The 11,149-nt window shown below is 37.5% G+C and overlaps 1 protein-coding gene across 1 annotated transcript; it reads left to right on the top strand.

The window, feature by feature from the left end:
- The first annotated feature begins 251 nt into the window (after positions 1-251).
- On the top strand, positions 252-10,198 carry LOC139288451 (scavenger receptor cysteine-rich type 1 protein M130). The gene is made up of 16 exons (XM_070909755.1): positions 252-381; positions 476-610; positions 913-1,067; positions 2,002-2,149; positions 2,441-2,752; positions 2,886-3,194; positions 3,528-3,827; positions 4,376-4,678; positions 5,504-5,803; positions 6,227-6,499; positions 7,144-7,322; positions 7,558-7,666; positions 7,887-8,036; positions 8,534-8,614; positions 9,323-9,449; positions 9,597-10,198. The coding sequence occupies exons 1-16, from the start codon at positions 252-254 to the stop codon at positions 9,787-9,789; spliced, it is 3,204 nt and encodes a 1,067-aa protein (XP_070765856.1). The 3' UTR covers positions 9,790-10,198.
- The last annotated feature ends 951 nt before the right edge of the window (positions 10,199-11,149 follow it).

Raw genomic sequence — 11,149 nt, 5'->3', positions numbered from 1 at the left:
TTTTATTTTTATTTTGTGTAAATGGGTTAGCTTTACTGTTTAAATGTTTGATGATATTTTTCTTTTTCTCACCACTTTTTAAAGTCCTTATAATACTTTTGGTGTCAGTATTGTAGCATGTTTAGTACTATGGCAATGATTAGTGAATACTGTACATATGATTCCTCTCACATAAAGGAGAAAAAGAAGCCGATATTTTGTGCAAAAGCCTCACTTGCGGTACACACAAGGAGATAATTCGGGAGCCATGGATGGGCTGGGAAAGATTCCAAAGGTCAGAGAAGATGACTATCAATTGCATTGAAAATATAACTAATCTGTGGCAGTGTGCAACTCAGGAACAGACATCATGCCAAAATCCTGCAACTGTTATATGCACAGGTAACACACACACACACTCACACACATGTAGCAACTAAGTTTACTCAAGTGTTGCAACATATCAGTGAATTATGAATATGGTTCATTTAAACAGGTTATGAGAGAGTGCAACTCATTGGAAACGCATCAAACGTCTGTTCTGGGAATCTCAAAATAGAGGTAAATGGCAAATGGAAAAGTAAAAACAGCAAAACCAGTCCTGATGTGTTGTGCCAACAAATGCACTGTGGTATGTCTGTCAGTCATAATCGGGTTGGCGGCGACACAATGCTGACATGCACAGGTAATTCAACTTATTAATATTCAACCACATCTTTTCCACAAGCAAACCTCAAAGCAACCACTTTGTTATTGTATTTCCAGATCAAAACAACTTTTTCATCCTGATCTTGTTTTGTCTTGTATGTTACTTCTTCAACTGAAAAAAAATGATACATCAAAAAACTTTTGACTTTTTTATTCACCCACTATCTTGAGCCACTTGAAAATGTAAATCATGAACACTTATTACTATATTTTTATTTCCCACAGACAATGTTAAAGTAGTTCTGATGGACAATGATAAAACCAGCAGGTGCTATGGTATAGTTCATGTTCAAGTGAATACTTCCATTCATCCTGTGTGTGCCTCCAGCTGGACTGAAAAGAATTCTGAAGTTGTTTGCAAGGAGCTAAATTGCGGGAATGTGAGTTGTTGTCCGGTTTCAGTAGCACTGATAAAAAAAAAAAAAATGTATTTAATGCAAGCCTATGTAACTTTTGCTTAACGGCAGCCACAGATGAAAATTATAGGATAATGCTAAATGTAGAGTCAGAAAGTCAGCAAACTGACCCAGTATGTCAGTTACTCTACATAAAGTTTACTAACCCCAAATGTATTGGACGAAGCACCGGGGTCTTTTATGGCGTATTATGTTTTAGATTGTTATTGGTCCAGCTTTTCATTTGTAAGAGGAGGAAATGTTTTTTTCTTTTTTCAAAAGTTACATAGTCTTGCTTTGGACGTTTGACATTTAACACTTATTCACTTTCTTGCTAAGAGTTCCACAAGAAGATTGATACCACTCTTGTATCTTTCTGAAGATATGAAGCTACAACCAGGAGACGGTTAGCTTAGCTTAGCATACAGACTGGAAACAGGGAAACAGCTAGCCTGGCCTCTGTCTAAAGGTAAAAAAAAGCTCACTAATTAACACATTGGGTGTTTGTATGTATTAAACAAAAGATGTATTGTATATTGTCTAAATTAGTGATCTTTAGAGGTGAAGGTAGGTGGATTTTGTTACCCTTGGACTGAGCCAGGCTAGCTGTTTCGCCCCGTTTCTAGTCTTTATGCTAAGCTAAAGTAACCTGCTGCTAGCTGTAGCTTCATATTTAACTGACAGATATGAGAGTGGTATTGATCTTCTCAGCTCTTAACAGAATAAACATATTACCCAAAATGTCAAACTATTCCTTTCAAGTGTTTCATCTATATCAGTAATGACTTGTTATTGTTATTATTATTGTCTTAGTTTGTTTCTCTGTAACTTACTGCTCTTTTTGAGTCCATCAAAAAAACATTTATCTGGCACAAATGAATGACATGATATTCACATGATCATAAATGCTCTCCTCTAGGTGGTTGAAAGTGTTTTGAAGTTGAACAGACCAGGGATAATGGACCATGTGCAGTGCTCAGGCAAAGAGTCCTCACTGTGGCACTGCAGGGCCAAGCGTGACAAAACCCCTTTCCAATGTGATTCCAACGCCCATGTAGTCTGTGCAGGTGAGATATGGCAGCAATCCTATGGTGATAGTCTCTTCCCGCTTTTTGAAAATACAATGATGGCTTTTGAGATTTAAAAATAATACCTGGCCAAGACAGGGAGTTTCTTATTTTACTGATGAATATCAAGAAAAAGAGTACAACTTTACTTTGACAGCTGTTTGATTGTTGTGATGTTGTGATACGAAGTATATGTACAATTAGATTTATCTCTGCCCAAACGTATGCAGTAAGAGCGTATTATTTAGTATGTGCCCCATGTTTGACAATTCTCTTGCTGTCATGGTACAGATAGTGTGAATGTGAGATTGAAGGACGGTCCTGGAAAATGTGCTGGGAGAGTGGAGATCCAGCATGAGGGCCGGTGGAAAAGGGTCAGTAACAACAGGTGGACAGACGCCAATTCAAATGTTGTCTGCAAACAACTGGAATGTGGGAATAAAAGAAATTCCATCAATCCTGAAAACTTCAGTCAGGGTTTGGGTGATTTCCTGGCTAAGAATGTGAACTGCAAGTCAGACGCCTCACAGATATCTGAGTGTATTCAGGATAGCTCAAACAGGCCATCCGCAGAGGAGAAGGCAATAGGGATAATCTGTGATAGTGAGTATTTTTTCTGTTTGTGTGTTTTTCCCTTTGACCTTCTCTTGATGTGCATCACTGTCATTCTCCATTGTACTCAACCAAATCCTAACACTTAGTGTATATCTATCTTTCCTTTTTTTGTTCCTGTCAGAGCACAAGGTGGTATTTCTGAAGGGAAATAGTTCCTGTTCTGGCATGGTGGGGATAGAACATGACAACAAAAACTACTGGCTCTCCGGGTCTAAAGAGACATGGGACCGAGACTCTGCAAACACAGTATGTCGGCAGATGCAGTGTGGGGAAGCCTCCCTGCTTGACTCCGTCCCTAGTGCTGATATGATACAAGATGTTTGGCGTACATCTTACAACTGCTCATCCAACACCACATCTCTGTTTGACTGTGAAAAAAACACACTGCTATCTGGAAACAATGGCACAATTGCCAGTGTGACATGCTCAGGTAATGTGAGGTGGTGTTGAAACATAGACATTTTGAGTTTGGAGAGATGATGCATTTTACGCTATGTACACAAATGGACCTAAGAGCTGCGCCATAAAATTTCAACATTTAATGACATTTAATGGTCATAGCTGCACTATGACTTTCACTTGACAGCGATACTACAATCACGCTTCTACTCCACTGGTCCATTTTGGCTGAAACTTTAAAAACGTCGTGCATTTGTCTTTGACTGGTCTAAGAAATGCTTTAGTTGTGAAATAATCTGCTGATGCAAGTCTGCAAACAACTTCCTCATCCCTTTTGCTATTTGCTTTTTGGTTGCCACAACAGGAAAAATCCAAGTGAACCTGACCAATGGTTGTAGGGGGCATGTCAACGTTTGTTTGAAAGGGAATTGTGGAGGTGTGTGTGCAGACACCTGGACACACGAAAAGTCTGTGATGCTGTGTAAAGACCTGGGCTGTGGAGCTACAGCCCTACCTGCCATCAACCCGCCTACAGAACATAAGGTGATCTTCAAGAGTTTGCACACTACAATGCAGACTACCAGCCTGGACCAGTGCAACTTGGTCAAAAATGAAGAAAATGACACCACCTGTGACCGAAGCCCCGCCTATGTTATTTGCTCAGGTAATGTTTGAAAAATAGTTATTATTGTCCAAAAACATATATTTTAAAATATGTTTATCCTCACGGATTCCGCCCACCTCAAAATGACTATTTCCAAATTTCAATTGATTTTCACCCTATTATCTTCACCAAGGGGGTGATATATCTTTTATCTGTTGGCTTGGTAGTTAGCTGAACATCTCACAGATTCCAGTGAAATCTGTATGGAAGTTAGGCCATAGGCAAAAAAAAAAAAAGAAAAAAAGAAAAAGAAAAAATGTGTTTATGGCAGTCTGTTAAGACAATGTAGTATTGGCCAAATCATTTTCCACCTTAACAAGTTTCCCTCCATTTTGGGTGGAAAGAATACAATAAACAAAACTGTTTATTTATGTCTCTAGGGGCGAATTCTTCTTCGTCTTCGTCAACAAATTTGTACAAAATAGATAACTTAATTTCTTGGTGTTGGTTTAAATATTGCTCTTGTTTTTCCATAATTCTCTTAAACAAACAAATTACATGAAAATAACATGGAATTCAAAATGACAGCTTTCATTGTTTTGTTGCAGGCAGTGTCAAGTACAAAATCGATGCTTCCAGAGGCAAATGTTTTGGAAATGTGGCGGCATACTATGATGACCAGTGGCTCCCAGTGTGCACGGATGCTCTTGATGACATTAAAACACGAAACACCCTCTGTAGGGAGCTGAAATGTGGTCAGGCTGTCACCAAGATTGACTACTTTGGACCTAAAGCAGGGGATCATGTCATTTCACATATACTGTGCTCTGCAAATGGCACGGAGTCATTAGCAGAGTGTAACATCATGTCTCACAAGAACTCTTGCATTCCTGTTGGCCTCAAATGCTCCAGTATGTAAAGATTTTTCCTCAAATTGATCGCTTTCCAAATGTCCTCATTTTCCCTATTCTCTGTCACCACTACCTATACTTAGCATGATGTTTTGAAATGAAAGGATAACATAGAGAAAATATGACAAGACACAAGCTGTAGTTTGACAAACAAATGGCATGTTGGGAAAGTTAGGATGTGTAAGTGAGAATAGTGAATGGGCAATTTTCAGCTGAGGTTTTTCTTCTAGCATTCAAACATATGTGGGAGTGGGAAACAGCTAGCCTGTTCAATGGTAAAAAAACAAAACACCTACCAGCATGTCTAAAGCTCACTAATTGACATGTTATATACACACATACATATATATATATACATATATATATGTTTGTATAAACGACAACTTGTGGTTTTATGGGTGATTATGTACTCAACTATTTCTTGGCCTGGCTTGAAGTCTTGAAGTCACTGTCACAGTCTTTGTGCTAAGCTAAGCTAACTGGCTGTTGGCTGTATCTTTAACGAAAAGCTACGAGAGTGGTATCGATTTTCCTGTCTATCTTATCTAACAGCAAAGAGAGCAAATGAGCATATTTCACAAAATGTCGAACCATTTCTTTAACATTCATGCAAACTTTATTAAAGGTTATCTTATGTCCCCAACAATTCAAATATTAGCTAATCTTCTGTGCAAGAGGCATTCTTAAATTGGTGGAGCGTAAGCTAAGTCTCACTAGTTTGTGCCCTCAACATGTTATCTGCATCTTTGAGTTCCTGCTAATTACAGTACATCAAGTTTTGTATTTCCTGAATCTTATCTCACCTGTCCCCGTTGCCTATCTTAGAATGGAGTAAGATTGACCTGAAAGTCAACAAGGCCTGTAGTGGAAATGTGTTTGTTCACTCGGAGGGGAATATAAGCACTGTCTCCACTTACGGCTGGACAGAAACTGAGGGGGAGCAGCTTTGCCGCGATCTGAACTGTGGCAACTTAAAGTCAAGAAAGACGACCACATGGGATTCTTGCTGGAACAGAAGCTTCAACTGTTCAGGTGTACAGCATCCAGAAAACATCTGGGACTGTGAGAAGGAAATCTCGCCCTCGCAGCAGCAGCAGCAGCTGAAGCTCTCTATTGAATGTCAAGGTAAAATGTGCTGTCAAATAATCATACAATCTTTGCAGTGTAGTGAGACACATGGGAAAACAGCTAGCCTGGCTCTGTCCAACATTTAAGCAGCTAGCTTGCATATGTCTAATAATAAAGTACTAGTTAATGTAGTAGAGGTACTCTACTGACAATTGAATTAAATTAATTATGATTATTAAATTTCACAGTAGAATAATTGTTAATTATTACTTACAGCAATAAGTCGTTTTTTGTTCACTCATAGTGTCCTAAAAAGTGTTAAAAGTCTCTAAAGTCACACTGCTGGTATGGACTTGATATGTTCTCACATATTTTGCCGCTGGGATCACAGATTATAAAGAAAATCAGATTAATTTCTCATTTACTGCTTTGCTCCTCCTTTAAAATGTTATCTTGTTATTTCATGGCTCTCCTTCCCAGATGAGCCCAATGTCACCCTTTCTGGGCCATGTCACGGTGAAGTGAGGATGAATAACATTGCAGTGTGCAACACTGGCTGGAAGACGAGCTATTCACAATTGGTTTGCCAAGAACAGGATTGCAGCAACGCTGTTTCTTTCTCAAGTGATAGACGGCCTAAATCAGATGAGGAGTATCACCATGTCAGTTGTGAGGACTACCATTACAAACTTGGCCAGTGCAAGCGATTCATGGGAAAGTGTAAGGGAGACTTGGTGTCCGTTTACTGTGTTGGTAAGTATGTATATGTATGTGCTTTCTGTACCATCAAAGATGCAGAGTATTCATCTACTGGAATCCTCCTGTTACCCTGCATTGTCCTCCTATAATAGTTTTCACTTGTATTGATTCATCAGAGTGTGAGAGAACAATTAGCACAGTTATTCAGTTTTAGCATTTTTTTTTGGGTTCTACATTTACAGCAGTGATTATTCACTGTATTTCATCTGAACATAAAGAATTTACTTGATCACACAGTAAATGTGAAATACATGTGAGAGACATGTTGATGCTTTCAATTTTCAAAGTAATAAGTAATCTTGTGCATGCGCGAGTACATTTTTTATTTTCAGGTAGTCCCCTGAAAATGAATAAATTATTTGCAGGATCTTCGCAGATAGCAGTGAGATAGTGAATCCATTCCAATAATTTGTATTACAGAAATAGTTGCTAAGCTAAGCTCACCATCTTCTAGCTTCCAGCTTCATATTTAACACACAGATAAAAGAGTGTTATGATAATCTCATCTAACTCCTTGCAGGAAAGCGGATAAGCCTATTTCCTAAAATGTCAAAGTAAACATAACTAACAACAACGAAACACTATTTCCCAAAGTTGAAGAGTTGAAGTTGAATTCTTTTTGTTTATTTGTTTTGCAGGCAACATCAAGTTCAACACCACAGAAAAATGTGGAGGTTTGATTGAAGTCAATTATCGAAATAAGTGGGAAAAAGTGTCCTCAGAATTACTTTCCACGGAAATGAAAGAAAAGCTGTGTCAAAACCTTGGTTGTACTGGTTTCAATAGTAGCATAAACTTAGCTAACAAAAACAAAGAGGTAAGACTTTTTGTTTGCTTGTTTATTTGTTTGTTTGTTTGTGGCAAGGTCTCACTCCTTAGTCTCATAAATCTTGTGACTTCTATATAATTTAAGGGGGATCTTTTTCTGGTTCACTATATGTTGTCTTTGTAATTCATTCAGCTCTCATTTTTATCTGTGAGACAAACCTCTCTATTGTTTTGTATGGCTGCATGAAAAGGTTTTAGTCTAAAGTTTAAATTTAAATTTCAAGGTCGACTTGAAAACACAACTGGGTTGCACCACATATCACAAGGACATCAAGCACTGTGTCAAGGATATTCCTGGGAAAAGAGTCAAACCAGGTGACATCTACTGTAACGGTAACGAAAAACCATGAATCCTTTCCTAATAAGTCAGGCTGGTAGCCAAAATATTAATTCAGTTGTTTTGCATAATGAGCTTTTACTATTCTGTAACTTATTTAACATAAAACCAATTTCTGATTTGACTAACATGGCACTGAATACCTAGATGAATGAAGCCCCCATACCACTCTGTGAGTAAATGCAGAAAAAGCAATGTGGCTGTGTTTGATTTCAGGGTATGTGATCAAAAAAACCATAGTAGTGGATCCCTTCACACCCCCCATAGTGCCTATTATCCTGGGAGTAGGATTTCTTCTGGTTCTGGTGATAGTGTTTGTTGTATTTTTACGAATCTACTTCGCCAAGAAAGCCAAGAAAGCCTTGTGTGAGTATATTATTATCTTCGGCTAGTTGTTTTTTCTTCCTTTACAGACAAATACTGATTGATCATTTGTTTCCCTTTTAATTAATTATCTTGAAATAAGTGTATCATTCCAACAGGCTGATACCAAAATAAATCTAACCATCCTAATCATTCCAGTGAACTAGTAAAGATGTACTGAAGCCTTTTTGCCACAAGAGGCCAGTCTTTCTGCATGCTGACTAACTTCTGACTACTGTATACTGTATAACATAACCATTTGGACTGCTGCTTCTTCTAATATTTATATTTAAGCTCTTAGAAACTCTTAGAAATTTAAATATCAGTTCTGCTCACCAATGCGTATTTGAAGAAGAAATGTTAGTCCGGACCTTGTCAGAGTTGTAATATGTGCATGTGTTGTGTTTTAACCTGTTTTCCGGCTCTTGTGCTGCCCTCTCATACATGCTTATGAGACAGTTGTTTGTTCCAGTAAATGTCTGATGCTTTTTTCGATGTAGCGAAAAGAAAAGAAGTGGAGTTTGAAAGTGGCGAATTTGAGGATGTCACGAGCAAAGCAAATGAAGACTTTGGCCGTGGCTGTGAGTTATTTATTTTTGTATTTTTACAATTTATAGAATAATCCTAATCACAGGCTGTACCTTGTCCTCAAATATAACACCAGTAATATTATTAATGAGAGTAGTAGTATAAGAAGTAGTAACAGACCTAACACTATTTTATTTTATTTTAAATTGCATTTTATTACCACTATATAATACTACATTACTGCTATATTTACATTATTGTGCTGTTATATTACTATATGTAGGCTATATCATAGTATTCTTTTCAATTTCTATTATATAAATATATATACTTCAAATTATTGTATTATTACTGTATAGCATGTGCATATTACATATACTACACATATATATAGCATATTATTCATACTTATACCTGTATACTTGCATTATATGTTGCTCACATATCACAGCTGCCTGAGTTGCACTACTGGATTTAATTTGCACAACTACCTTATATAGTCTAAGTTATCTATATATTGTATTGTAGCTTTTTGGATTTCTTTAATCTCTTATTTTTTATCCATTTCATTCAAATAGTTATTTTTTGTTCTTTTACCTCTCAGCTTGTCTCTGTATTGCTGTAACATGTGAATTCTTGTCTTAATATTCAACCTTAATTTCAAAGTTAAAATAAACACAGATTCAGAATATGGCACGCAGGGCATTGTAATTTGAAACGTGGGACAATGTGAAAGTGTTTTGTTTCTGTCGTTCATGCAGACTTCAGATCAGAGGCTGAAGTCTTGATGGAGAGCGACGCGCAGAGCAATGCCTCTTTTCCTTACGATGATATTGATGAAGTTGCTGAGGATCGGCCCCTGACCTCTCAGGCTGCTGCTGGTGGTGCCTCGGGAGACAACTCCATCCATGAGGATGCCCTCGTTCAAAGCACAGGAAAGTTTATTCACAACTTTTTCACACTTAAATACCAAATCTTGACAAATCCTCACATTCAGACTGAGTTAATTTTAACATGCAGCTGTTTTTCTTCTCTAACAGATGGGGTGACCTACGAGGTGGATGACCCACAAGAGAATTACGACGACATTGAAGCCAGCCCTGAAATCGCTCAGACTGAAGTTGATGTCCACGGCAGCCCCCAAACCACACCTGAAAACGTTGCAGCGGCACCTCCAGGATTGGTGCGGCGGGACGAGGACTACCTGGTGCCAGACCAAGATGGGTGAGCCAAAACTGGGTTTAAAATCTACTGAAATAAAGTCGAATCTGGCAGAGTAGATCACCCCTAAACCCTGATCCCAAAAACATACTCAAAAAAAGTCCAAATTACCTATTGACAAACAATATTACAGTAAAGAACCTTTTTATGAAGCAGACATTTGGTGTTGTAATAAACCTACAAATGCAAAAAGTGAGTGTATGAAAATCAGGATGCGTCTCTAGATAAAATCTAATCTGATTGTGTACTGCTGATCTGTGTGTGAGCTTTATCTCTTCTTTTACTTAAGTGTGTATTATTAAATGTACAAAGTGTTGGCCTGCCATCAAATCACTGGTGAGAAAAAGAGTGATAACATTTTCTTTCTCTTTAAATGTTTTCATGTTTATATCATTCTCTTCTTTTTTGGTCTAAAGTCTGCTGCCTGTTGTTCATTTTATGGCTTTTTTATGAAACGTGCTCTGAATGTGTTACAAACATAGACGTTTTTATTTAAACATAGTTGTTATAGAAGAAATATGTATATACAGCAGTTGAACATCTCTGATTTCCACAACATTTTATGAGATTACTTTTGCAGTAGTTTGTCAATTTATCTATCAATTGCTATTCACCAATACATGAACAAGATCTATAGCGGTCATAAAATAAGCTCTGTAAAGCTCAGAGACACACTTGTGTGTAACACAGCTGATACAGCAAAGTCAGGTCATATTACGACATTTTGACATTGTGTAGTTTTAAGTTTGTAAGCTTTGTAAGAATGTTTAACATTAAGGTTTCACTGATTTAACATTTTAAAGGAATAGATGCCGAGAGTTAGATGAGAAGATCGCTACCACTGTCGTGTGTGTACGGTAAATATAAAGCTACAGCCAGCTGCCAGTCAGCTTAGCTTAGCATAAAGACAGGAAACAGGGTGGAACAGCTAGCCTCTTAAAATTGAATGTGCTGGTAGACTTTGTTACCTTTGGACAGAGCCAGGCTAGCTGTTTCCCCCAGCTTCCAGTCTTTATGCTAAGCTAAGCTAACCGTCTTGCGGCTCAAGCTTCATATTTGGTGTCAATCTTCTCATTTAACTCTCTGCAAGAAAGCTAATATGTGTAATTCCCAAAATGTCAAACTATTCCTTTAAACATATTCTACAGAATATGAATATAATGTTCAGTTAGCCATGATTTTCATCTTTATTGTTTGAGTGTCTTCAACAACGGTGTTGTAAAGTACTTACATTTACTAAACTTATTAAAAAGAAAAAAAAAGTTAGATGTCTCTTTTATGTGATCTCTTTTATGGTGTGTTTAAATGTAGTCAGTGCATCATAGCATCATCTGGGCAGCATTTACTGTATCTTGTAGCAACGAATA

Source organism: Enoplosus armatus, chromosome 8 (assembly GCF_043641665.1).
Source record: "Enoplosus armatus isolate fEnoArm2 chromosome 8, fEnoArm2.hap1, whole genome shotgun sequence".
NCBI lineage: Eukaryota > Metazoa > Chordata > Actinopteri > Centrarchiformes > Enoplosidae > Enoplosus > Enoplosus armatus.
This window is presented reverse-complemented; position numbering and strand designations above follow the sequence as displayed.

Excerpts from the sequence above, each read along its gene's own strand:
- LOC139288451 (XM_070909755.1), top strand. The coding sequence starts at position 252 with ATGGGCTGGGAAAGATTCCAAAGGTCAGAGAAGATGACTATCAATTGC. Across the intron at positions 2,753-2,885 it reads AATAGGGATAATCTGTGATA|AGCACAAGGTGGTATTTCTG; the intron begins GTGAGTATTTTT and ends TGTTCCTGTCAG. Across the intron at positions 8,037-8,533 it reads GAAAGCCAAGAAAGCCTTGT|CGAAAAGAAAAGAAGTGGAG; the intron begins GTGAGTATATTA and ends TTTTCGATGTAG.